The sequence below is a fragment of the Denticeps clupeoides genome, chromosome 12 (assembly GCF_900700375.1).
Source record: "Denticeps clupeoides chromosome 12, fDenClu1.1, whole genome shotgun sequence".
Taxonomy (NCBI): domain Eukaryota; kingdom Metazoa; phylum Chordata; class Actinopteri; order Clupeiformes; family Denticipitidae; genus Denticeps; species Denticeps clupeoides.
The window spans coordinates 12,915,167-12,939,631 of NC_041718.1; the positions used below are offsets into that span (position 1 = coordinate 12,915,167).

Below are 24,465 nucleotides of genomic sequence, written 5' to 3' on the forward strand. Positions count from 1 at the left end.
GTGTATTTCTTTTTAGAATATAAAGTTCTAAAGCTAGAACCAAAGAAAGTGATTCAAAATATGCAAAAATATTTTTATTTGTAAAACACACAGAAATTAGATGTTTCTCAAAAAACGGTCATTCAAGTAAATACTTCATTTATCTTTTTTTTTTTTATATAATAATATAAAAAAAAAACAAAAAAAAAAAAAACACACACATACACAGCAGGACTGGACTGAAATGCAAACTGGCCAGATGTCCATAAAACCCAAGTCTATCACACAACGTTTTTAAATCGCAAAAATGCAAATGTGCCAGGGGGACTAATCAGAAATACCTTCAAAACATACTGTTCAGACAGTAGAAGCCGTCGAACAGAAAACCGCCGCCGATTCGCTCCCAACACGAAGCTCGGCGCATCACGCGGCCCAACGAGCGGGCCTGTCAGACCACGAGCCGGTGCGTTCACTTTTTCTACCGCGCCCAACGGCCCGATTAGTTCACCGGCGCCCTGAGACTCTTGTAGTGCTTCTCCGCCCACAGCAGGCGCGGCACGTGAATGTCCATGCGATACCCGATGCCGGTGTCCCAGCAGTACTCCGGCGAAAGTATTTTGCTGGGCTTGTGCAGAAAGAGGTGCTTGTTGAGGTGGCTCTCGTCGTGCCACAGAGCCTCCACGTTGTTCTCCTTGTCCTTCATGATTGATCTGTAACACGCTTCTGTCGTTGCCTTCACTTTTTCCCATGACCCACCAAAAACTGCGGCGTGGTAGTAGAAGTCACCGTCCCTCATGTACGCCTCGGAGTTTGGGTTGTGGTCGTAAGTGAGCTGAATCTTCGGGCTGTGGTAGAAGTGAGCGTGCAGCAGCGCTACGGAGTCCCCCAGGGCCTCGGTACCGAAAGGTCCAACAAATATTTGGTCCACATCCATGCAGAAGACGTACTTGTGTCTGTGTCTGATTTCTGACTCGATGGCCTCGGCTATGGCCTTCATGCGCATCATTGAGATGTCCTGCCATCTGGTGTGCCGCTTCACATGAATGACCTTCAGCTTTCGCCTGGGACCCACACGCATGTCAGGGACCTTCGCTGGGACGTCCGTGAACACGTAATAAGTCACTGGGACGCTCAGCATGAAGAAGACTTCAGCAGAGTGGAGGAAGTCCTTCAGGTAGGCGTCTATATATCTAAGGTGGAAAAAAAAAAGATAAAACGCGTGATGAACGGGCGTCGCAACACACACACGACTGTTCTAGAAACACAACACGCTCTTCTCACCTTCCCACAGCAAAGACGGTCAGCGCCACAGACGTGTTCCTCTTCATGTGCTCATCATCATACACATCTGGGTCAAACATTCCATCCCACATTATCGGGGCGCCCCAGTAGGTGCAAGTCTGAACGTCGCTTCTTGCCCTAGTTAATGTTCGTATTAAAGAGTTCAAATAATAATTGTTTGGGGTCATAATTCTCCATCCCTTACCCATCCCTTGATGATCGATATTTAAATTTGAATGACGCATCTACAGCGAGAGAGCGCACTGACGTACCAAAAATTAAGCGACTTATCCACGCCATTTGCCATCTTAAGATGCTCGAGATAAGACACCTGGCATTTGTCCATGGGAATAAGACCTTCCAGAAATCTGAGATGAAAAGGAGGATAAGTGTCACTTGAGTATGGAGTATTTCTCAAGATTCATTCTGGCCAGTGTTGGTGTCTGACAAATTCATTTCAACAAAGTAAAAATTGTTTATCAACAATTATTTGCATTTTTTTTTTAATAATGATAAAAAAGTACGCTTACCTTATGGTATATGGGATGTGATAGGCCAAGAAAATCAACATAGAAGTGAAGAGGGCCAGGGCGGATTTGCGATTGTATATTTGCCTAAAAAGAAAGTAAGAATGAGAACTCAGATTTTCCCCGCATAATCGGCGAGTTATCGTCTGTGCACGAAGTTTTTTTTTTTTTTTTTTGGTCGCCTGGGCATAATTAAGTCGCCGCTGCCTCGCAACGTGGAGGTCTGGGATCCGCCGGCGCGGTTCGCCTCGTTCCTGCCCCCGTTCGAACCGCCGATTTCTCAGCCATCTCGGATCCTGCCCCGCGGCCGAAATGAACTGAAGTCGTATCGAACGACGCAACCACCGATTTGAGCCGAAATCAACACGATCCTCTTCCGCCAGAGCTAAAAAAAAAAAAAAAAAAGTCCCTGCGTCTCAGGTATGGAGGTGTGTGTCTCTCCAGCGGCGACTTAATTATGCCCAGGCGACCAAAAAAAAAAAAAAAAACTTCGTGTACAGACGATAACTCGCTAATTATGCGGGTGGTAGTAGCCTAGTGGGTAACACACTCGCCTATGAACCAGAAGACCCAGGTTCGAATCCCACCTACTACCATTGTGTCCCTGAGCAAGACACTTAACCCCGAGTGTCTCCAGGGGGGGACTGTCCCTGTAACTACTGATTGTAAGTCGCTCTGGATAAGGGCGTCTGATAAATGCTGTAAATATAATGTAAATGTCTCTGGCAGGTGCCAGTCGACCTGTTCCGGAGAAACCTCACCTCATCCCCGAGAAACGGCTGGTTCCGCGCCGTGTCCAGCTCCTCCTGCATCCGAGAGGCTGCCAAACAAGCAACATGTTCACTTTTTAATACGAACAATGAATAAAAGTGGCGAACAAAAATTATATATTATATATAAATCTAAAATATACAAATAATTTGGGGGAACTGGCATTTTGATACGGCAGTAAATACACCCAGGCTATATTATTTAGATAATTAAATGAATGCAGCTTCAATTATTACAACGAAGCTGGTCAGGTTTAAAAGCGCGGCGTCACGTGATAAAAAAAAAAAAAAAGTCGCGCGTTTCTGACCGTCAATTCCTTCAGTTTGGTTACTGCGCCACGCCGGCTGCGTGTTCGGTCAAAGAGAGAAAATACTCCCGCCGTGAGACACGTTTACCTTAAAAAAGGGGGAGGGAGGGCGGACAAGGTGGCGGCGGTGGCGCGCGTCGCGCGTTCACGGCACCGCCGAGTCTGGATGGGGAGGGAGCGCGCGCGCGCGCGTCCGCTTGCATTTATACAGGCGAGGCGGGACGTCGCGGAAACGCGCAGATGAAGAAATGGTTAAAAACAAAACTGAAAAAAGTATTGATCCTTTTGTTTGATCTATTTGTTTTTACTTCTGGCAGGAAATTGAACGAACTTTTACAAAAATCCACTTTTGTACGTTTTTTTTTTCCAGGTACAACTACTTCCCATAATTTGCGAGTTATTATCTGTGCGCGAAGTCGGTCGGCGTGGTTTATATCGACCTGTTGTTCCTCGTTCCGCGATCTCGCAGCCTTCTCGAATCCCGCCGCGCAGCCTAAATGAAACGATCCGAAACGTCGTTCTCGTGTCGAACCCCGCGCCGCGCACCGTGAACTCGATACGAACCGAACCAAGCCGAAATGCGGACTTACAGTTTTCAAAAGCGTGTGAACACGATCCTCTTCCTCCCGAGCTATTTGCCAGACAAAAAGCAGCCAAAGCAAACCTGGGTGTGTCCCTGCGTCTCAGGTATGGAGGTGTGTGTGTGTGTGTGTGTGTTTGGGGGGGGGGGGGGCAGGTGTGTAGAGTTCCCTCAAAAAGCAGAAGCTAATAACATTCGATCACGTTTCTGTCTCTTACTTATAAAAAAATGTATGTATATATGTGTGTGTGTGTGTGTGTATAAAATACAAACCTAAAGAGACCAACATGCATAACAGCCATGACCTGTTGCAAAAAATAAATTAATAATAATAATAATAAAACCACAGAAAATGTACTATACCTTTTGTTGGCTTTATTGTTAATCACTGTTATTATTAGCTTTGCTCATTAAAAAAAATATTCACACGAATTTGCTTTCTTTGACTGTGCATAAAGCAGCCAACGATTTATAAGATACCACAATGCAAGACAAAGGATCTGTATAATAATAACTAGACCTAATAGAATCATTTTATATAGAAAAAGGCGTTAACAGTTAAGTACTTTAGAGATTATTTACAGTATATTCATGCTATCAAAATGCATACAGTACGGAGTAAAACAAAAAGTACAATGATATAAAATACAATGATACAACAATAATAAACATACAGGCTTAAGGCTCGAATGTGTATAAAAATGAACAGAAAGTTAATAATACATAGACACGGTTAAGAAGAGTATGATACAATGGGGTATTTTTTTTTTTCACATACATTTCTATACAGATTAAATGAGACACCCAAAACAAGGACTATATAAATGTGTAATATAAATCGACATGTTGTTTTTTAAAAAAAAAAAAAAAAAAGACTAACTTGAAGAGGCAGATGAATAAATCTCCAGGTGAATAAAGCCAGAGGTCGGTGGGTGCCCCCTCTCAGACTGTGGGTGGCACCACACCCCCACCACCGTGCTACCGCGGCAGAGCTGGCGGCCGCAGGAGGGAAGAAGGAAGCTCAGTCACGAGACAGGGATGCAGTTACAGTCACATGTGGACTTCCAGATTACGCTAAGGGTCCAAGTACCAAACATGCGGTTCAGCATTTGCAAAACCTGTTCCTTTTGTCGGCTGATCGAAATCAGCAGCACAACTATGGAACGTCCCTTTTCTGTGGCCACGCCCAACTTTGTGGACTTAAAAAGGTGACGCAAGACAAAGAGAAAAATCACACAGACGCCGCCGCTGAAAATGCTTGGGCAGATGGCGGCCATGTTGTTGTTACCGTCAGCTCATTAGCAGGGCATCTAATTGCAGAGGGGTAACCGGAGACAGGGGGCGGGGTGCGTGTCACACACCTTTTACCTTATAATTATATATGTTAGTCCATCCGGTGGTGGGAAGCCGAACATCAATGCCCAATTACCAGCTTTATGTGTTCCACCTTTTACTTCATTTTGTCCTCTTAAAAAGTTAAAACGGTTCTATGACCGTCACAATACACCTGGAAACGGGCGCATTCTTTCGTATGCGATTAACTGCTGAATCATGGCGATATCTCTGTGTAGCTTTGGCTATCGGGCTGCCGTGTGAGAGGAGAAGCGTCAGAACTTGCTGGGTGACCAGTGAACTTAGGACTTTGGGTGTTGGGTTTCCAATTTTTAACAGCGCTAGGCAATCCCATTGTGTCTACTTCCTGAACAATTTGGCTGAGGTCACAGGTAATATCTAATAGCCAGTACAGAACATCGCTTCAGTTCTCTGAGAAAATCTTTTCAAGATCATAGGGACAATTTGAGAACCAAGTTATGTGACTAAGGCAATAAATGCGACTGAATTGGTTGAAATCTCAAAGCCAATTGTCCTGTGGAGCAAAATCTTGAAAAGATGGAAATACAATGCACTTCTTCATCATTTAACAAGTTTCCAAAAACAGCTGCTTTGTTAGGTGTGCTGAAAAACTGAAATGAAATTCCACAGTGTTCTGGAACCCATACAACCTGCAGTAACTTGCCCACAAATGTTTCAAAGGTATGTAAGCACACATACAGTTGTGATTACATCATTACATTACATACATCATTGTGATTCTGCACAATTTGTCTGCTTTCCTGAATATCTTTCATTAAGCAAATTCATTTATGCTAATCCCTACAGTCATGAAGAATTTATGTCCTGTCAAAGAGCATCCAGGAGCACTTTCAGATGTTAACAACATATAGGTTTCATATTATAATATAAATGCAATGAATGATTCATTTTAAAAATTCCAGTCTAACTGAAAAAAAAGCAAAACTAATTACATATAGCATTTCTATATAGTAACTACATATATATTTTTATCTATAGTTACCACATATACGTTTTAGGAAATCTTTGGAAGATTGTTAAAAATATCTGAAAATAATACTGAAACAGTGTGGCGCTCAGCAGTTAGCTGCCAGGAGCAACAAGTAAAATTCGAAGAACTTTTATAGCCAGGATGACTGGCTTGAAAGTGCTGCAAAACCATCTTTGGATGCAATATTCCCTCCCATTTACCAAGTTTCCTTTTTAGGACAAAATAATACTACACATTTCTAAAGTGTAAGAAAGAAAGAAAGAAAGAAAGAAAAAAATAATACGACACACAAGCACAAGACATCATTTGATTGCACAAAAATAAAGCGCTGACCTTACAGGAGGTCAAAATGTGTGGGTGTAGCGAGCAGTGAGGGCTGAGTTGTTGTGGGAATGGAGCCATCAGATCAGGGAGATCCTAATGGGAATGCTGGGGGTCTCTGTCCTCTGAGGAGAGTGAGGGCTCACTAAGTGCTCTACTACTGTGTGTTTGGACATGTGCTTCATAAGGTAGGTCTCCTGAAGATATACAAAGACGACAATGTTAGGAAGCTTCTTCACCTGAAAATGGTTCTGCAAGGAGCAACTGGAATTCACAAGCACAATCCATTTTTTAATGGCATCATAAGCCAATCAGAAAACCCAATTTAATATTTTATTGAGTTTACACTTAATGTTCACTCTGTATTGGGCACTTTTTTGACACTTGCATTATTAGAGCATGAATGTACTTTGTTAAGAAATGTAATTCACTTTTCTTCAGTTATTTAAATTTCAAGATTGTGAAATCTAAGAACCCGGCAGAATAGGTTTAAAGGCAGTTTGCAGGAAGTGACACAATGAACCCCCACCACCACTATGCCCGTAAATCCTTACACCCCCCCCAGACGAAGTGCGGTACTTACTGAGGTGTACGCCCTGCCACACATGCTGCAACAGTAGGCCTTAGCGTTTTTAATGGCGTGTGCAGACAGGTGGATCTGCAAAGAGGTGGAGTCTGAGTAGGCGCGATAGCAGTTGGGACACTTGTATGGCTTGTCTTTGTTATGCTGCCTTTGATGAGACTGAAAAGAAAGAAAAAAACACACTTAGAAACACTTTTTACTGAAGTGTGACTGCATGACATTTTATGCTACTTTTTTCGATAAAATGATACTTGACGTGAAAAAAAATTAACAGCGGTTTCTTCATCCCCAGTATAAAGATTGCACATTCACCTGGACCAATGTGGACCAAGCAGCAAAAGCAAGCCACACACCACTCGCTCACTATGCAAAAATGGATTTGCAACACAAAAGAGTCACATTTGTATTTCCCTAATGAATACTGCCCATTAGAGTTTTCTCAGAAGGCCACGGCACTGTTTTGTGTGGCCTGCCTCGTATGTTGCTTATAAGACAAACGAACCTGGGCCATGACTTTCCGCTGAATACAATATATGAGTTCTACACACAGTACAAAGTTCACCAATCATTATCAGACAACATCTACAGAATATCTACACAGTGACCTACATTTACATTTTACGGCATTTATCAGACACCATTATCCAGAGCGACTTACAATCAGTAGTTACAAGGGACAGTCCCCCCTGGAGCAACTTTGGGTTAAGTGTCTTGCTCAGGGACACAATGGTAGTAAGCGGGATTTGAACCCGGGTCTTCTGGTTCATAGGCGAGTGTGTTACCCACTAGGCTACTACCAGCGTTATGATACATAATTTATCCAGCAGGTGAACCTTCAGTCAGATTAACCTTCCATATTACATTTATTATCTGAATAATTGACGCCTCCAACGACACCTGACCTGATCGGCTCAGATGACAAGTGCTTAAGATGGGAATTCACACCCAATTTTGCTTGGTTCCCGTGCAGAGGTTCTGCAGCTGAGGGTGCAACGTTCCACTAATACGGCTCTTTAGTCAAACCAAAAGGCTGCACTATGATTTCCATATGGCAAGCAGGCAAGGAGGATGGTGCAACAATAGCCCTCATACTGACGGCTCCATTTTGGCAGTAAAGCTCTTATCTAGTTGGCAAGAAACTCAGCTACGAACGAGAAAACCCGGGTTCAAACCCCACTCACTGTGATTGTGTCCCTGAGCAAGGCACTTAACCCTGAGTGTCTCCTGGGGGACTGTCCCTGTAACTACAGAACATACGTCGCTCTGGATATGTAAAACTCTCTCAGGTGTGCAGAATATGACTTGTATGGAGCGATTTGAGTGTTCGCTGAACGACAGTATTGCTCCATCACAAAGCGAGTTGAACCAGGGGCCTCACTAGAGTTTTAGGAATTGGGAAGTGTCTACGCCCTTGAGGCGTGTCGTCAGCTCATGTCCTAGTTTGCACTTACATTTACAGCATTTACCAGACGCCCTTATCCAGAGCGACTTACGATCAGTAGTTACAGGGACAGTCCCCCTGGAGACACTCAGGGTTAAGTGTCTTGCTCAGGGACACAATGGTAGTAAGTGGGGTTTGAACCTGGGTCTGGTTCATAGGCGAGTGTGTTACCCACTGGGCTACTACCACCCTCATTACACCCACATTACAATTAGTCTTAACCTGGAGGTTTTCCTCAGCCTATTTTTTCTTTGTGACTGCAGCCATATTCTGATGAAATACACTACATGAACAATGGAATAAGTTGGAAAAGGTCTTAAAAGGGACGCATGTGTGGGCTGCATTTGAAGGAGCCTCCCAACTGGGACTTCACACCCGGCCTTCAAATACATCCTCTAAAGCATCCGGTCCACTGAATTGAGACACATCCTGTAGCACAGTAGCAGCTTGGCTGCTTGCAGCTTCTCCCAGGTCCCAGTGCCGGTCGCTGATATCATTTTTGACCTAAGGTAATTTGCTTAAATGTACTTTAAAAAAAATTAGATTCAATTTAGCGGTGATGGTGAAGCTGCCACTACAGTTACATGGTTCCGTTTTGAAAAATGTGTGGTGGGATGAAAGCAGGTCTTACTTGCAGATTGGAGAGCTGTGTGAAGGCCTTTTCACAGCTGGGGTGGGCACATTTGTAGGGTCGGTCACCAGTGTGAATTCTGCAATGGCAGGGGAATGAGCGTTTTTTAGCGTGGCCCATGCGCCAAACAGAGCAAAGACAAGGTGGTGCGGCTTTGTCACCTGGTGTGCTGCTGCAGGTGGGACAGCTGACGGAAGGACTTCTCACAGTAGGAGCAGTGGTAAGGTTTGATTCCCAGGTGGATGCGTAAATGCTGGGCCAGATATGAAGCGTTGGCAAAAGACTTGGAACAGTGAGGACATTTGTGCGGCTTGGCCTCTGTGTGGGACTTGGAGTGGATCTGCATGTCCGACTTGGAAAAGAATGTCAATGGGCACACTTTACATCTGTGGAGAAATAGCAGAAACTCAGTCAAGATCCCTTTCCTCCATTAAACCCAAACTGATGGAAAGTGTAAAATGGCAGTGAAGCTTTCTGAATACCAGTCGTCAACTAAGCCCACAGTAAACATTATTATATAGGGCATCTGTGGTGGGCTGGTGCTGCCGTGCGGCCAATGACCTGGGATGATCTCTGATCAGCACCCTGCTTAGTGTTAAATTAATGTGAATTCAACATACCATAACTTATCACAGGCAGATGTAGATCATTTTCTTGTTTCTAATTGTTCTAAATCTTTTTTTTTTTCATCCTTTTTAGTCCGTTTGCATTGAGAAAATGCTCAGGACTTTATTTTCTCACCTGTACATTTTGCCCTCTTTGGCAGTGAGGGTTGGTTGATCTGTCCCTGAGGCTAAGATGGGGTAGGGCACTACCAACAGAGGGCCAGTCGGGTTCTCCGCTTTGATCTTTTTACGACCGCGCTCCAGCTTGGGTGGGGGTCCGAGCAGTCCCGCAAGGCCTCCGCCACATTTGAGTGCCTCCATGCCCTGGCCACTGGTCAACCCTGAGAGTATGTTTTGGGAAGGAGCTCCGCCCAGCCGGCTCTGGCTGCTCAAGGTGGGTGTGGCAGGGGTGACTGCCTCTGAAGAAGAGTGGCTGCCCGCTCGAGACAAAGCCAAACCTGATGAGACATGGAAATCACACGGGATGAGCGTGGACAGAACGTTCCTTGTGCACCCCGCGATGGTGGCTGTGCTTACCTGACAAGTGATTCGCTCTAGAAGGCTGGTCTATAATTTGACGCAAATGCCAGTCTTCCCACAGTCCTCTGGCTTTTAAAGCAGATTTATCATCCAGATTCAAGTTCACATCACCAAGAATACGACCTATCGGAAATCCATAAAGAAAGGTAAAAGCTCAGGCTGCAGTATAAGGTGAACAAGGTCATCATGTTGGGGTTTTAACGGAATGCATGTGCCTATTTTTAGCCTGCCCCCATTCTTGTTGTGTAAAGTGCACATATTTTGCCGCCAAACAACAGTGTTGATATGAAAATGTTGCCCTTGTACCTGCCACCATGCTGGAGGCTGGCCTGGCGTGCAGGGCAACATCGGGCTGTGAGGGGCTGTGGGAATGAAGGCCTGTCATCTGCTGCAGTTTTGGGCCAGCCATCACATGCTGGCCCTCTGTGGCAGAGGGCGGCACCAGCAATGGCTGCTGGGATGAGCCTGAGGTGGGTGGCAGATGTGGAGGTCTGATTTTCTCGGCCATTAGCTGCTCCTTGATCTTGTTGATCAGTACCAGGTTGTCTAGCTGTAAGTGAGAAGAACAACTGCAGTCAGGACAGAATCTGAGACGCTTGACTGAAAACCAGGCTTTAGAAATGATTTGTCTCCACCTAATGGATGCATGTTGAAATTACATTTTGGAAATGTTCCTTGACACCCAAATGTTCTAAAAAAGGCCAATAATTTCAAACAGGAACTATGTGCTACACATGGGGTATGGGGCTTGTTCACTAAGGTCCTCAAGATCTACATTAACAGATAAAAATAAAGAAAGAAATGATTGGTTGTCACCTCGGACAATCAGAAGAAGTCGCCATACTTCTCACCCCAGCCTACCGACCCATCATCAAGCACTTCAGACCAGCCATCAGAGAGCCCAGGGGACCACCTCTGCCTTCCAAAACTGTTTGGACTGCACAGACTGGAAGATGTTTAGAGATCCAGCCACCTATGACCACTGAGGGTACACAACTTCAGTCACCAGCTACATCAGCTAGTGTGTTGAGGATGTCACCGTCTCCAAGACCGTCATCACCCAACCAAGCCACAAAACCCTGGATCTCTGCTAAGCTGCTCAAACTGGTCAAAATCAGGGACTCTGCCTTCCAGTCCAAAGACAAAGAGGCTTTTCTGCAGCCCGAGCCAACCTGTCACGGACAATTAAGGAGGCAGAGAAAATCAACAGCCACTTCGCGTCTTCAAAAGGACACACGGCGCATGTGGCAGGAGGATCCAGACCATCACGGGGTACAAGCCAACACTTCAGGCCTTCTTCATCTTCCCAGATGAGCTCAATGACTTTTTTTGCACAGTTTTTCAGGCAGAGATCAGGGAGTCACTGAAGAAGATGACCCCTTCGCCCAACGTCCAATAAGCTCTCCACTCTCACCCTGTCCACAGTCCAGTTCGAACCACACCATCAAGTTCACAGATGATACAACAGTAGTGGGGCTCATGACCAACAACGATGAGTCTGCATACAGAGAGGAGATAAAACATCTGGTGGATTGGTGCCAGAGCAACAATCTGACTCTCAATGTCACAAAGACCAGGAAGGCCAACCTCACTCCTCCCATCGTTCTACCGGGGGACCATTGAGAGTGTTCTCTGCTGCTATATCACTGTCTGGTATGGTCGCTGAGCAGAAGGCCCTGCAGTGGATAGTGACGACAGCAGAGCGCATCATCAGGGTTCCACTTCCACCTATCACCCTCAGCTCCACAACCTCATTCGTCGAGCTCGCAACATTGTCATGGACTGTCACCATCCCTCATATGCCCTGTTCTCCCTCAGCATCAGAACTGTAACTGCCAGAGCTTCTCCCCCCAAGCAGTCAGAGCTCTCAATGCACCAAAAAACTGATAAACTCGACAACAATACACTTCCAGCCTTAAGCACCTTCTGACATTTCACTGTAAATCTCCTCATTTTGCACATGTTTGTCTTGTGTGTCTTGTTTGAAATATCCCATATACTTGAACTAGTCCACTGGACTAATGCACGGGGTTTAAACTAAAGCTTAAATACCTATAGACTAAGAAAACTACTTAACTTTCTGTACACTAAACAAGGAGAGTATCATACAATACACTTCAAAGTGGCTGTGCATTAATCCAGTGGACTAGTTCAAGTATATTTCAAATATATCTATTTTTTCTTTGTTTAGCACTTAACAATCTCCGAGCATGCTCTTTGCTGACAAGTTACGCCTTGTAAGGGCTCTTAGTTTTTGTAAACTCAAAATCTATAGAAATCGAATGAGAATTGCTGGTGTCTTCCTCCTGTAAGTCGCTTTGGATAAAAGCGTCTGCAAAATAAAGTAAAGTAAAGTAACTCGGCATGTAATGTATAATATTTCTTTTGTGATAGCACTATGGGGGGTCTGTGTGAAATAGTATTTCAAGACACTCTATACTGTATATAATGTTCTACTGACAATAAATCTCTTGAAACTTGAACATCTTATTTGTATCTTGAAGAACATTAACTAACCATTTAGTTGATGTGCAATTTTTTTCTCTCTGTTTAAATCGTCCAATCACTGACAGCTCTCATGCAGGCTACTTCCTCATTCTGGATGGTTTAAACCGTGCCTGTCACTACGTCCCATGCATCATGCAAGTGTTGTTCCTTTATTTACTTTGACCTTACACTAGCAAATAAACCCCAATCTTAGCACATCGCGCTCCATGTAGGACCAGTTCAAAAATAGTGCCCAATGACCTGGTCACATGTAAAACGATCCAGTTTTATATATATTTTTATATTTTAAATCTAACAAGTATCCATTTGTTGATCACAGTACTTTTTCATCCCTGCAGCATCCATTTTTTCCCTAATTAAAACACATCGCCTGCCCGCTCATTTACTGTACGAGCCTGAGCCCGAGTAAAATGGTACAAATGCATCTATAAACACATTACAAGCAGCGATAAATGTACTGGCCAAGTGCTGCCTTTCAGCAACAGACAGCAGCAAACAGACCATTAGGCTGAGATGATTATCAAGTTTAACGTTGCCTACAATATTTCAAAAGACGACACTCACAGTGTCCAGTCTGAAACACTTTAGATCTATATTTTATTTCATTTTTTTTTTTTTAATTTCAGCTCAGTTAAGCACTTTAAGCACCGACACATTTTCAGCAAGTTACCTTTCATTAGAAATGTGCTTCAAATAAAAAGCTTTATGTTAACCAGATTAGTTCATCATTTACATGTCAATATTGCCTATATGTACAATAGATTAATAGACATTCTGTTAAGATTGTTGAGCAAAAGATTACGGTCTTCTCAACTAAATTATGTTGATTAAGAGCGCTATTACAAAATGAATAATAGATCATTAGAACACAATAAATCAATACTATTACTTTTGTTACTTAAGTACATTTGAAGGCAAATACAGTGCATCCAGAAAGTATTCACATCACCTTCTCCACACTTTGTTTTATTACAGCCTTATTCCAAAATTAATTAAATTATTTTTTCTCAGACTTCTACATGCAAAAAAGTTTATTAAAAATAAAAACACTGAGAAAGCACATGTGCATAAGTATTCAAAGCCTTTGCGATGAAGCCTAAAATTGAGCTCAGGTGCCTTCTTTTTCTGCTGATCATCCTTGAGATGTTTCTGCAGCTTAATTTTTTAAGTTCAGTGGACCTGATTTGGAAAGGAACAGACCTGTCTATGTAACCTCCCACAGTAGACAGTTCATGTCAGAGCACAAGCTGAGCATGAAGTCAAAAGAACTGTAGACCTTTGAGGGCAATCATCTATGCACCAATCAAGCAAGGCCAGCCACTCCTTAGCCAAAGGCACCTGGCAAATGTGAAGTTTGCCAAAAGGCACCTAAAGGACTCTCAGACCAATTTCAAAAAGACTTGAAGTCTGCATCGACAAAGTATTGAGCAAATGCTGTGAATACTTATGTACATGTGATTTTTTATTTTTTTTTGTTATAAATTTTCCCCAAACATCTCAAGTAAATATGTTTTCATATTGTCGTTATGGGGTGTTGCATGTAGAATTCTGAGGAAATATGCATTTAATCCATTTTTTAATAATGCTGTAACAAAGTAATGTGCTCTGAACACTTTCCGGATGCGCTGTACTTTTGTACTTTTACTCAAGCCCAATTTTAAAGGAAGGACTTTTACTTATACTGGAGTAAAATCTTACCTTGTGTATCTCTGCTTTAACTCAAGTATGCAGCTTTGTCCACCACTGTTCGACATACAAAATGCCGCAAAATATCCGCAAAATGCCCCCCAAAATCGAATTCTACATGCATCCATTGGAAGATACAGTCTCACATCTTTAGTTGTGCTCTAACAACTAAAGGCAAGAGATTTGTCACAAGCTAGTGACAGCCCAGGCTATGGTTTTTAAATACTGTGGCTCTAGCAAGGTCACTTTTTAGATGAGTTTGTGAGTCTTTCCCACAATCCTTTTCATTGTTTTATATAGCTCATCCACTAAAATACTTAAAAATAATAATAAATATGTTTGAAAATGACTGGCTTACATCGTCACAGATTTCCACCTCGGACTAAATGATTGACATGATGGGACCGCATTTCGACTGCTGCAAAGATCTCACAATAATATTTTGGATTTGGAGAAATTTGTCTGTGACTCTGAAACCGTATGGTGCACGGCCTAAATGAGCGAATCAGCATCCGTTTTGTTGCAGGTAATCGTTGTGATGCCCTGCGGCCACCAGAGAGCGTTGCCACTTCGTGTTGATTCATTTCCCATCTGTGCCTCATTAGACTTGCCCTCTATAGCCAGGAAACTGTTCCACAAATGGGACATAACGAGAACTCCAACAATATTTCACACACGTGCTGGTAGCATCAGGACATTGTTAAACCATTTAAGGTCTAAACCATTTGGCTAAAGGTCAAGACTCTACTCCAGACTTCTCATGCAGTTTTTCACAAGTTAGATGTCACTGTTTTCTGCACCAAAGCAGCTCTGACACACACATGCCAGGAAGACCATGCCTGATCTATGTTAGGTTCAGTTTCACTCACTCACACACTTTCCATAACCACTTTGTGCTATTCAGGGTCGTAGCTGCCAGAGTCCATCCTGGGACACTGGGCACATGGCGGGGACTCACCCAGGCCGGGACGCCAGTCCACCGCAGGGCACACACACACACACACACACACACACTCAAATGTACGGTCAATTTAGAGTTGCCAACCCACCTAGTGCACATTGGACGGTGGGAGGAAGCTGGAGAACCCAGAGGAAACCCAGGGAGGGCACATAAGCGTTTGTTAGCTCTTTGATGAAACATTTAATTTATCCTTACCTGGCCTGGCATGGTGGGTGGTGGTGGCCAAAAATATGGGTTATTAAAGCGAGGTTCTGCCATTCTGCAAGAAACAGATATGTTTATTTTACACCATAAATTCATCTTATTAAGTAAGAGAATAAATAAACATGAACACATTCTTATTCTGCCTATATCTGAGATTTAGAGCAGATATTTTTGTGTGGTGCAACACCGGCATTTCTGCATGGGAGAAATAGGTTGTTTCTAAACACAGCCCACACAAAAACCATCATATCAATAAACTTTTCATCTATTGTTTGACGAAATCAGAAGCTCTCCCGTATCTCGGAAAGCAGTAAGCTACTGCCAGATATCTCCACATAGGCTGCAGCTGTCTGCCAGTTCCTCTCAAGTCAGAGAATCTCTGCTGGGATGCTGGAGAAGAACGTCACGTAGACTTCTGTAAGTGGAGAGACTTCTTTAAAAAGCCATAATATTTCGCCAAGACGGGAAACCCCTGGAGGACTAGTTTAGTCTCTCTCTCAGTGCTTTCATCAGGATCTGTTCAAACCACCCCCCATGCATGGGCATGGGCATTTAGTAAAAAAAAAAAAAAAGAAATAGTCCGCACTCTTTCACTTGAATGCACAAGCAAGCGTTCTAGAATATGAGGCATTACAGAAAACAGTTAATGATGTGGATCACTGCATTAATTACACTATTTTGCTAAACTAAACATGTTTGGCATTATCAGAAATGAAAGAAAGAGTATAAAAAAAAAAAAAAGACAGCTACTGCGACCTGACCACCTTTTATTTTTTAAAGTTTAACCTGAGCAATGACAGTCCAGACACCCATTTAAAATCTTTTTTCCAATTAGTTATTGTATTGTATTGTATGTAATAAAGCGAAGGTGTCAGCAATATTTATATTTGTGGCGTTACGGGGTGTAGCGTACCCCTTTAAATGTGATTTGATCTTCATCCATGTCACTTGTTTCATACGTACAGGACTGTCAACCGTCTAATGTGGGTAACCTTGCATCACTTGTTTCCTGTGTCTGATCAAGGAAGGCTGATGCGTACGCTCATATGTCACGCATCCTGTATAGTTGTATACAGCAGAATGCCACAAATGGTGCCATTACAGGCAGATATTACAGCGTGTCCAGAAAGAACTAAGTATCATCAATATGAAGGATATTAATTGTGCATCTTGTCCCACTTATTTGGGGGGGTGGAGGTTCCACGCTAGATGATTGAATCTGCGTTCTGTTGGAGTGCCACTGAGTGATGGATGTAATAAATCCAATAAGGATACTATTCAGCATGCAGTCATGCTAATCACTTCTGCAAAAAATATTATTTTATTACATATATACTGTATAGTACACTGCAGTCGCTCTGGATGAGGGTGTCTGCCAAATGCCTCAAATGTTCGTCTATAGAGACATTGATTTGATGTCTATGTTCTTTTTATTGCCATAATTGAGGATGACACTAACAAATAAAAATGACAGTGTGATATAATTTGCGTAGCACATCACCCAGACCTATTTCACCTTTAAGTTCAGGTATTCCGATCCATTTTGGCAAGTCTTGCCAGTGCTGTGTTCCCCCGGAGTTAGTTTTCATTGACTAAAGATAACGTATCTATTTGTGGAATCGCAAGGATATACTGGCCGATATTTCTTCTACTAGCAGCACAAAAAAGTGAAATCGAGACCCCTGGGAATCATTAAGGAAACATTTCTTGAGGTTTCCATTTGTATGCCTGGACATATCATCTTTATTTTCTCTGGCTCATGCAAACGTTCTGCGCTCCGCAGCCCCCATTCGCGCAGGCTTCAGAACAGCCAGCGCTGTTAAAACATTGAGGGCGCAATATCACAAAAAGTCATTCATTGGGCATGAAAGTGATCCGTCTGCAGGAAAAAAGGTTTCCAATCAGGGGTGGGATTCTGCTGCTGCGACAGAACGGGCAGCAAATTCTGGAAATCACGCGCCACAAAGGCATTGATACATAAATCAAAGTAGCTGGGAAGATTCTGTATGCTCAGTGTACAGGCTTACAGCATGACAACGATGCTCGTTTGTTATCTCGCCATAATATAAAGTCCTTACAGCTGCATAGATAATGCATGCCACCCGGATAGCTTAAATGAAATATGAAACTATTCAATAACCTCCCAACTGCGTTTTTAACATACATACAGTTGGGTTCAGAGGTCTGAGAAGGCGCTGTATGGAAGAAACACAGAAATAAATATTAAGTCATATTTCTGCTCTATTTCTAGCATACCTATCACAGCATAAAAAAAAATTAATAATAAAATGTCTACTTTTGATGCAAACCATAATTTTCCAAGTGCTATATACAGTACGGTCCAAAAGTCTGGACACAGATACTCATTCAATGTGTTTTCTTTATTTCCATTTGTATTGATAGATTCTCACTGAAGGAATCAAACCTATGAATGAACACATGTTCATTCGGGGCAGTGGTGGCCTAGCGGTTAAGGAAGCGGCCCCAAAATCAGAAGGTTGCTGGTTTGAATCCCAATCCACCAAGTTACCACTGAGCAAAGCACCGTCCCCACACACTGTTCCCCGGGCGCCTGTCAGAGGACACATTTCACTGTGTGCACTGCTGCTGTGTATCACAATCACTTCACTTTTTTATGTGGAGTTATGTTCTTAACAAAACGTAGAGACCTGGCCTCCACAGTCACCGGACCTGAACCCAATCGAGATGGTTTGGGGTGAGCTGGACCGCAGAGTGAAGGTAAAGGGGCCGACAAGTGCTAAACACCTCTGGGAACTCCTTCAAGACTGTTGGAAAAGTATTTCAGGTGACGACCTCTTGAAGCTCATCGAGAGAATGCAAAGCAAGAGTGTTCAAAGCAGTAATCAGAGCAAAGAAACTAGAATATAAAACACGCTTTCAGTTATTTCACCTTTTTTTGTTAAGTACATAACTCCACATGTGTTCATTCATAGTTTTGATGCCTTCAGTGAGAATCTACCAACGTAAATGGTCATGAAAATAAAGAAAACACATTGAATGAGAAGCTGTGTCCAAACTTCTGGCCTGTACTGTATCCATGCATGTTCAAAACCAAGTTGCATATCCACTAATAAATATGCACTAACATACAGTAACTAATATATTAATACATTTGACATTAGACAATTTCTCAACAATAAAAGAAATAAAAGCTGAAACAAAAGGGTTTGCAAATCTGCATACACGCATAACAAGCATCCAGAAAGCAATGTCCCTGTGCATTTTTTATATATATATAAAAAAAAATGAGAAATTTGAACATTTCAGATGCGAAAACAGCGTCTTATGCGCGGCCGACGAAAGCGCGTATCTGGGGCAGAGCTGGAATTAAAAAAAAAGTTGATTAACTTCCCCCCCGCGACCCCTTCCAAGTTTTATCCGCCGCAGCTGGTAAATTCTGCGGGGAGAATTTCAGCGTGGGTCGTGGCGGCGCAGGAAAGTCCGCTCCCCGGGCGCCGCGGCGGCCTCTCCCACATTCTCAGACGGTTTTATTAAAAAAAAAAAAATCAGACAAAAGGGAAACAAAAATGGCAGCCCGTCTTATTTTTTAAAAGGACGCGACGCCATATTCTGCAGATCCCCCGACCCCCGGTTTTATTTTTTTTATTTTTTGGGGGGGGTCCTCTGGAAAGCTTGCGCCACACGCAAACGCGCCATCGGCGTGGGGACGATTGTTTACTTAAGATTCGCAGGTTTGAATAGCCCGGTTCACAGGAGGGAGGAAAAGAAAAAAAAAACACACGCCAGACACTTCCTTCAACAATCACGCCGCGCAAAAAAAAAAAAAAAACAACTGCACCGCGACGGGGACGCGATCGGTGTCCCCGCGTCGCCGATGTCGCCCTTTTTTTTTACGCGCGGGCAGAACCCGTTTTTTTTTTTTTTTTTTATTGAACTTTTTTTTTTTGTGGCATGAGAGACACATCGCGCCCGGTTGCTTGCGATGCACAATATATATATATATATGCACACACACATATGTCGTCATTATGTGGAGAAATAAGGAAAACGCGTACGTACCCAGCGGCTCGGCGGCAGCCTATAATATAATATATATATATATATAGAGAGAGATTTTTTTAAATAAAAGGTTAGGATGTTCTTTCTGCTCGCTTTCAGTCTCGAGTTCAGACCTTCCGGGTCGCCTGCTGTTCACTTCTGGGTGCTGCAAGCTGAGTAGCCCGCCTCGGCGACGCGTCCGACCGAGCAAAATATCAAACCCAAAACGGCCCAGATGAAAAGTGCAAACCTCTCGGCCGCCGCGAATAAAGGCCGCGGTGCGGCTCGCGTCGCGCAGAATCGCATCCCGGGACGCTCGGCGGTGGCGGCGGCCCGTGGCAACGTCGCTCCGGTCCCCGCCGATCGCCGCCGAGGCGACGCCGCGTTGGGGCAGAGAGCGGGGGCGAGACGCGTTATAACGACGGAACGCCACCCCGCGACCGCCCGGTTTTCTCGGCGCCGTCAGCGGGGGGATATAAAACACCGAATTCAACTGTTAATTCCCGGGAAGCGTCGTAGGACCCTCACGCATTTTAATCTATTTTTAATAACGTCTCGTCGTACGTATTTATCCAAGAGCAGAACAATATGTACACACTCCTCTAGAAGTAGATGGGCGATTGTAGGAAGGAATTGTGCATATTAATAAGCAGCCACTTCCCGGGGTTTATATTTTTTATGTTTAGTTATTTGTGTTTTTTTTTTTACTGTGGTCATTGCGATTTTTTGTGTCTGAAAGCGTTTCATAAATCGATGGAGCAAGCTTAGAAGCCGGTGAGCTGCTGTGTCGTTTCTCTGCGCTCCATGCGTGTCGCCGGTAGATGGCAGCATTTCCTACATTTCCCGCGACGCCCGAGCCAAGTGCCAGGTTGCCAGGTCGGCGGGTTCAACTCTGCGTGAATTAAAACACGCATGTGGATGGAACTTAGTGGTTTTGCAACAACCTGTAAGGTCTGTCAAAATCAATTGAGGCATACAGGATGTGGATATGGGCTATATAAGAAATGCATGTTCACCAGATGCCTTAAACCAACTTTGGCTGTCACTTGAAACCCTGAAAGCAATTGTAAAAGTAATATTCAGCCCACTTCTTAACCAAAAATCGGTATACGTTGTGCCAATGATGTTCTAATAAATCATTATTACATACATTCTGATATATATTACACTTTACATTTGGCACATTTACATTTGCACATTGTTCATTAATAAAGGCAGCATGGAGCTGAATCAGATTGACCTAAACAGGAAGAAAATTAAGCTGTAGTACTGGGCTGATGCCCTTAGGAACTCAAGTTGGCTATAGCTATTATTTAAGGTGATTTTTTTTTTTAAGGCAGAGATTTATTTTTCAGGAATAACGTTTTTGGCTGAACGTGTTGCAAAGACCTGGCAACAGTGGCCCAGCGGCAAGGTAACTAATTAAACGTCCCCCAGCATGAACGCTCTATTCCACAATAAACTTTGCGTCGGCCGCTGCGACGCGACGCATCCCCAGCAGCCGGGGACACGAAGGCAAGGCGGCCGGACCAGTTTCCACGCACACAGCCACGCCCTCCCGACAGACACGCGCAAACACATCCGCAGGTGAGAGCGGCGCTGGGACACGTCCCCAAAGCAGAGTGGTGCGGGGCGAGGGTAGGAAGCATGATCGGAGGGCTTCGCACGTGAACGGGTAAGTCGCTGGGCTTCTAGAATTCAGTTCTTATAATAATATTTCTTATTATTAAGCGGTCTGTGCCGCTGTTACGACTCGGTGACAATTATCGCACAGGGAGGATTCATTCATGGAAGTGGTTGCTCTGGGAACTAGTCGTGAAGTCTGAATATATGGATGGATTATTGAGGGATTTTACATTTACAGCATTTATCAGACGCCCTTATCCAGAACGACTTAAAATCAGTAGTAACAGGGACAGTCCCCCCGGAGCAATTTAGGGTTAAGTGTCTTGCTCAGGGACACGTGGTAGTAAGCGGGACTTGAACCCGGGTCTTCTGGTTCATCGGCTACTACCACCCCTGGTTTTTGTTTTTAAGGTGAGATCAGTGGACGCATATTTAAGATAGCACGTGGGGAAACCGGTTCATGCATCAACCTCAGCAACAACAACCACGTTCTTTAGATGGTTCAAAGTCCATTCTCCACAGCAAATATTTTATATGTATTGTTCGGCTTTATACAAATCTAAATACGTTTTGGTGCGGCACATTTATAATCTAGTATTTCATAGTTCGTATTATCAATATTCTACCTACATAAATTACTTTGCTTACATTCCATATCTCAAAATGTAATCAATAAAGTCAATTTTATTGAGTCCTGGGTGTTGACCTCTGGGCAACATTATACTCTGGGGTACATCAGGGTACTGATGTGCTATTCTCCCAGCAATTCAGTACCCTGATGTACCCATCTTGTGGAATTTTTAACTGTAGCCTTATTCTAAAGTTTTATTTTAGGACATTCCTGTGTGATAAATTTTCTATGTTGTTCTGCCTTGTTTGGGAATGTTTGTGATTAGATGTGACTTTAAAAAAGCACATTATGTCCTCTCCTTGAACACTCACATTTACAGTCTCATCATTTAGAGTCTTTATATTCAGCCATCTTTTGTCAGAATTTGTCCAAACCGTTCATCTCTCTGTTAGGCTATAAGGTAACTATTTCAGGAGAAATGTGTTGTTCTTCTGATCACAGACAGCCTGCCTAATTTGCAACAGTTTATCATATTGGGAGACATATTGGCAGTATAGCAGCGCGCTGTTTCTAAAGAGCGGAGTTACAGGGACTGTTTACTTTAGGTTTCAGGTTTCCGTCTGTGGACCTTGGTCCAGGAGATTTGAAGTGAAGTGAAAGCTATTTGTTTCTGTAAAATGAGCTTAACTAATATAATAAGTGTTAAATTACTCAGTCAACATTTATGATGCTTTTGATTAAAATCGTAAGTAAAACTGGCCCAAATACTAAGCCTTGTGGAACACCTAATGGAATTATGTGATGTCTACAAATGATGTCAATGTCAGAGATAACGTGTGTGTTAAAGGTTTTAAAAATCAGTGTAGCCCCTGCAGTCTAGGTTGTGAAGACTGGATCGATCGCAGACACCCCGTACTCGAGTAGAATTTACTGCATTTCTTAATTCAGTCACAGATACTGTATGTATGGGATTACAGCCATGGACGCACATATAGGCAGACGCAATACAAAGCAAGGAAGTTGCCAAGAAAACATGTGAAATGGTTGAGTCGTCAAGTAATGTCCTGCCGCTCTGTCCCTCAGCGGCAGCGATGGGTGGACAGCTGGAGTCGGCCATCGCGCTCTGCCTGTGCAAGGCCATGTTCAGCGCGCTCTGCCTGCCTGCACTCCGAGGCTCGCTCAGCTCGGTCAGTTTCTGCTGCGGATGCCTGCTGCTCTTCACCGACCTGGCGGTCACACGTAAGCCGACTGCCGCATGTTTTGAATTAAATGCGCGCGTTTGCGCGCCGCCACCTCTCACCCCAGGGCTTTGTTTGTTTGTTTGAGTCAGAACACAGCGTGTCGTGAATGTGACTGTTTGACTGCCATGTTCTGCACGGGAATTTGACTTTGGCTCGTTTTGTTATGTTTTAGTGTTCCTGGCCTTCCTCTGGTTGGCTGAGCCATGGCTGGTGCAGTTTTTCATATCTGCAGATGCACTCGCCCTATGCTTCCTCCTTTTCCTCACCCAGACCTACGGGTCCATGCTGCTGCTGACCACACCTCTGGTCACTGTGGAGATGTCGTTCTGTTTACAGTGGCCCTTTTCCCACAGAACGGATAGGGTGGATGAAGAGGAGGGCGAACGAGGGAACGAGGAGGAGTGGGGTAGCTCCGCACTCCACGTCTGCTGCCTCTTCTGCTGTCTGGCGGTGTGGTGCATCTACGGCCTTCGTGCCAGGGATGACTGGAGGTTGGACGAGGTCCTGGTGGAGGCCTGCCTGGAGAGAAATGGCTCGCTCTATCTGTGCCTCCCCAGCCTGCTCACTGCTACCCTGCCCGCCTTCAGCGAGCCCTGCTGGGGCTTACCTGCCGCAGCCAACCTGCTGGGACTGACCGGGAGCCTGGCGCTGCTGCGAGTCTGGCTGAATCACCGGCACACCCTGCATGGTAATGCAAGGAACACCCTGGTGACATGCGTGGCCACCAACCCAACTAGGCCCATGTCGCCTGACGCCAGCGTTGACTGGTCCCCCAAGCGCCACCTTCACACTGCAGCGCTGACTGGGAATGTCCCGGGTCCCCATGGAAACATGCTTTCGCCCCACCTGTTCACATTAGGCGACAGGTGCGAATCAGCAAAGCAGGTCAAGAGGCCACAAACCCAAATGAGATGTAAAGTTCCCCCGGAGCAGCAGCAGCATCAGCATCAGTACTGGATGCGGAGCAGCCTGTTGACGGGGGGAAATCCCAGCCCGGGAGGACGAGCCACTGCAGGGCTGCTCTGTGGGATTCTGGTCTGTCTCTTCCCTTTGGTCCTCAGTGTTAATGTCTTACTGATCAAACACATAGAGATTCTGGTGTTGTGTTGTCTCAAAGTCCTGCTACCCATGTCACAAAGCAAATATGCAGCAGTGTCAACATGACAGAGGAAATACTGTGTGTGTGTGTGTGTGTGTGTGTGGCGGTTCAAGGCGAATTATTAACATAAATAAAGGCAGCTGGATAAACTGTCTGTCAGCGTCTGTGATAAAAAAAAAAAAACAGATATTAAAGCTCAACCTTGGACTGTCCACCCTGTCACTTACAAGGACAACATCAAAGTGTTGTTTCTGCTGAAATGCGTCAAGTGTGCAATGTGATATTTAAAAGACAAGAAAGGATCTATTAAATTAGATTAATTAAAATAATTCACCAAGACTAACCCTTCTATCAGCGGAGTGGCAGCGTATTTGTAATTATGTTGGCGTATCCTTGTCTAACACAGTCAGCACATTTTGTATAGTATTGGCAGGTTTAGGTGTTTGCTCACAGCAAAGGCCTGTAAGGTGTTGGGTAGCCATGCCTCTTGAGCACCTATATTCTGGAAATCCAAATGTATGCCATTGTACAAAAGGTATCCGTTATTTTGGTGTTTTGTTTGGCGATGCGGATGGAAACACTGGTGAATATCATATTGTAATATGTTTACCTTTGTATGATGCATGTGTCCCGGAGACT

General features: G+C 44.0%; 3 protein-coding genes across 8 annotated transcripts; 1 reads left to right on the plus strand and 2 right to left on the minus strand.

Moving 5' to 3' along the window:
* Positions 1-59: 59 nt before the first annotated feature.
* On the minus strand, positions 60-3,531 carry LOC114800453 (alpha-1,3-galactosyltransferase 2-like). 2 transcript variants are annotated; one of them, XM_028997847.1, is made up of 6 exons: positions 3,456-3,531; positions 2,549-2,607; positions 1,791-1,874; positions 1,533-1,628; positions 1,261-1,398; positions 60-1,169 (listed from the first exon to the last, which is right to left on the minus strand). In XM_028997847.1, the coding sequence occupies exons 2-6, from the start codon at positions 2,551-2,553 to the stop codon at positions 479-481; spliced, it is 1,014 nt and encodes a 337-aa protein (XP_028853680.1). In that variant the 5' UTR covers positions 2,554-2,607; positions 3,456-3,531; the 3' UTR covers positions 60-478. The 2 variants fall into 2 exon arrangements, with proteins under 2 accessions (XP_028853680.1, XP_028853681.1); XM_028997848.1 differs by lacking the exon at positions 3,456-3,531 and adding an exon at positions 2,866-2,932.
* On the minus strand, positions 1,941-19,818 carry znf362a (zinc finger protein 362a). 4 transcript variants are annotated; one of them, XR_003751393.1, is made up of 12 exons: positions 19,540-19,818; positions 15,261-15,324; positions 10,217-10,460; positions 9,908-10,033; positions 9,507-9,828; positions 8,927-9,151; positions 8,766-8,844; positions 6,694-6,852; positions 4,326-6,307; positions 3,719-3,750; positions 2,549-2,607; positions 1,941-2,172 (listed from the first exon to the last, which is right to left on the minus strand). XR_003751393.1 is itself a non-coding variant. In XM_028997844.1 (9 exons), the coding sequence occupies exons 1-9, from the start codon at positions 19,593-19,595 to the stop codon at positions 6,191-6,193; spliced, it is 1,392 nt and encodes a 463-aa protein (XP_028853677.1). In that variant the 5' UTR covers positions 19,596-19,818; the 3' UTR covers positions 3,804-6,190. The 4 variants fall into 4 exon arrangements, 3 of the variants coding, with proteins under 3 accessions (XP_028853677.1, XP_028853679.1, XP_028853678.1); XM_028997844.1 differs by lacking the exons at positions 1,941-2,172; positions 2,549-2,607; positions 3,719-3,750 and having other exon boundaries at positions 3,804-6,307; XM_028997846.1 differs by lacking the exons at positions 1,941-2,172; positions 2,549-2,607; positions 3,719-3,750; positions 19,540-19,818 and adding an exon at positions 19,311-19,482 and having other exon boundaries at positions 6,157-6,307.
* A 195-nt stretch (positions 19,819-20,013) lies between these two features.
* On the plus strand, positions 20,014-23,929 carry LOC114801195 (uncharacterized). Of its 2 annotated transcripts, XM_028999212.1 has the most exons (4): positions 20,014-20,703; positions 20,791-20,964; positions 22,570-22,725; positions 22,900-23,929. In XM_028999212.1, the coding sequence occupies exons 3-4, from the start codon at positions 22,578-22,580 to the stop codon at positions 23,889-23,891; spliced, it is 1,140 nt and encodes a 379-aa protein (XP_028855045.1). In that variant the 5' UTR covers positions 20,014-20,703; positions 20,791-20,964; positions 22,570-22,577; the 3' UTR covers positions 23,892-23,929. The 2 variants fall into 2 exon arrangements, with proteins under 2 accessions (XP_028855045.1, XP_028855044.1); XM_028999211.1 differs by having other exon boundaries at positions 20,014-20,964.
* The last annotated feature ends 536 nt before the right edge of the window (positions 23,930-24,465 follow it).

Excerpts from the sequence above, each read along its gene's own strand:
- LOC114800453 (XM_028997847.1), bottom strand. Across the intron at positions 1,399-1,532 it reads GATAAGTCGCTTAATTTTTG|GGCAAGAAGCGACGTTCAGA; the intron begins GTACGTCAGTGC and ends AACATTAACTAG. Across the intron at positions 1,170-1,260 it reads ACCGTCTTTGCTGTGGGAAG|ATATATAGACGCCTACCTGA; the intron begins GTGAGAAGAGCG and ends TTTCCACCTTAG.
- znf362a (XM_028997844.1), bottom strand. The coding sequence starts at position 19,595 with ATGCGATTCTGCGCGACGCGAGCCGCACCGCGGCCTTTATTCGCGGCG. Across the intron at positions 15,325-19,539 it reads TTATTCGCGGCGGCCGAGAG|AATGGCAGAACCTCGCTTTA; the intron begins GTTTGCACTTTT and ends TGTTTCTTGCAG. Across the intron at positions 9,829-9,907 it reads TAGAGCGAATCACTTGTCAG|GTTTGGCTTTGTCTCGAGCG; the intron begins GTAAGCACAGCC and ends ATGTCTCATCAG.
- LOC114801195 (XM_028999211.1), top strand. The coding sequence starts at position 22,578 with ATGGGTGGACAGCTGGAGTCGGCCATCGCGCTCTGCCTGTGCAAGGCC. Across the intron at positions 22,726-22,899 it reads CACCGACCTGGCGGTCACAC|TGTTCCTGGCCTTCCTCTGG; the intron begins GTAAGCCGACTG and ends GTTATGTTTTAG.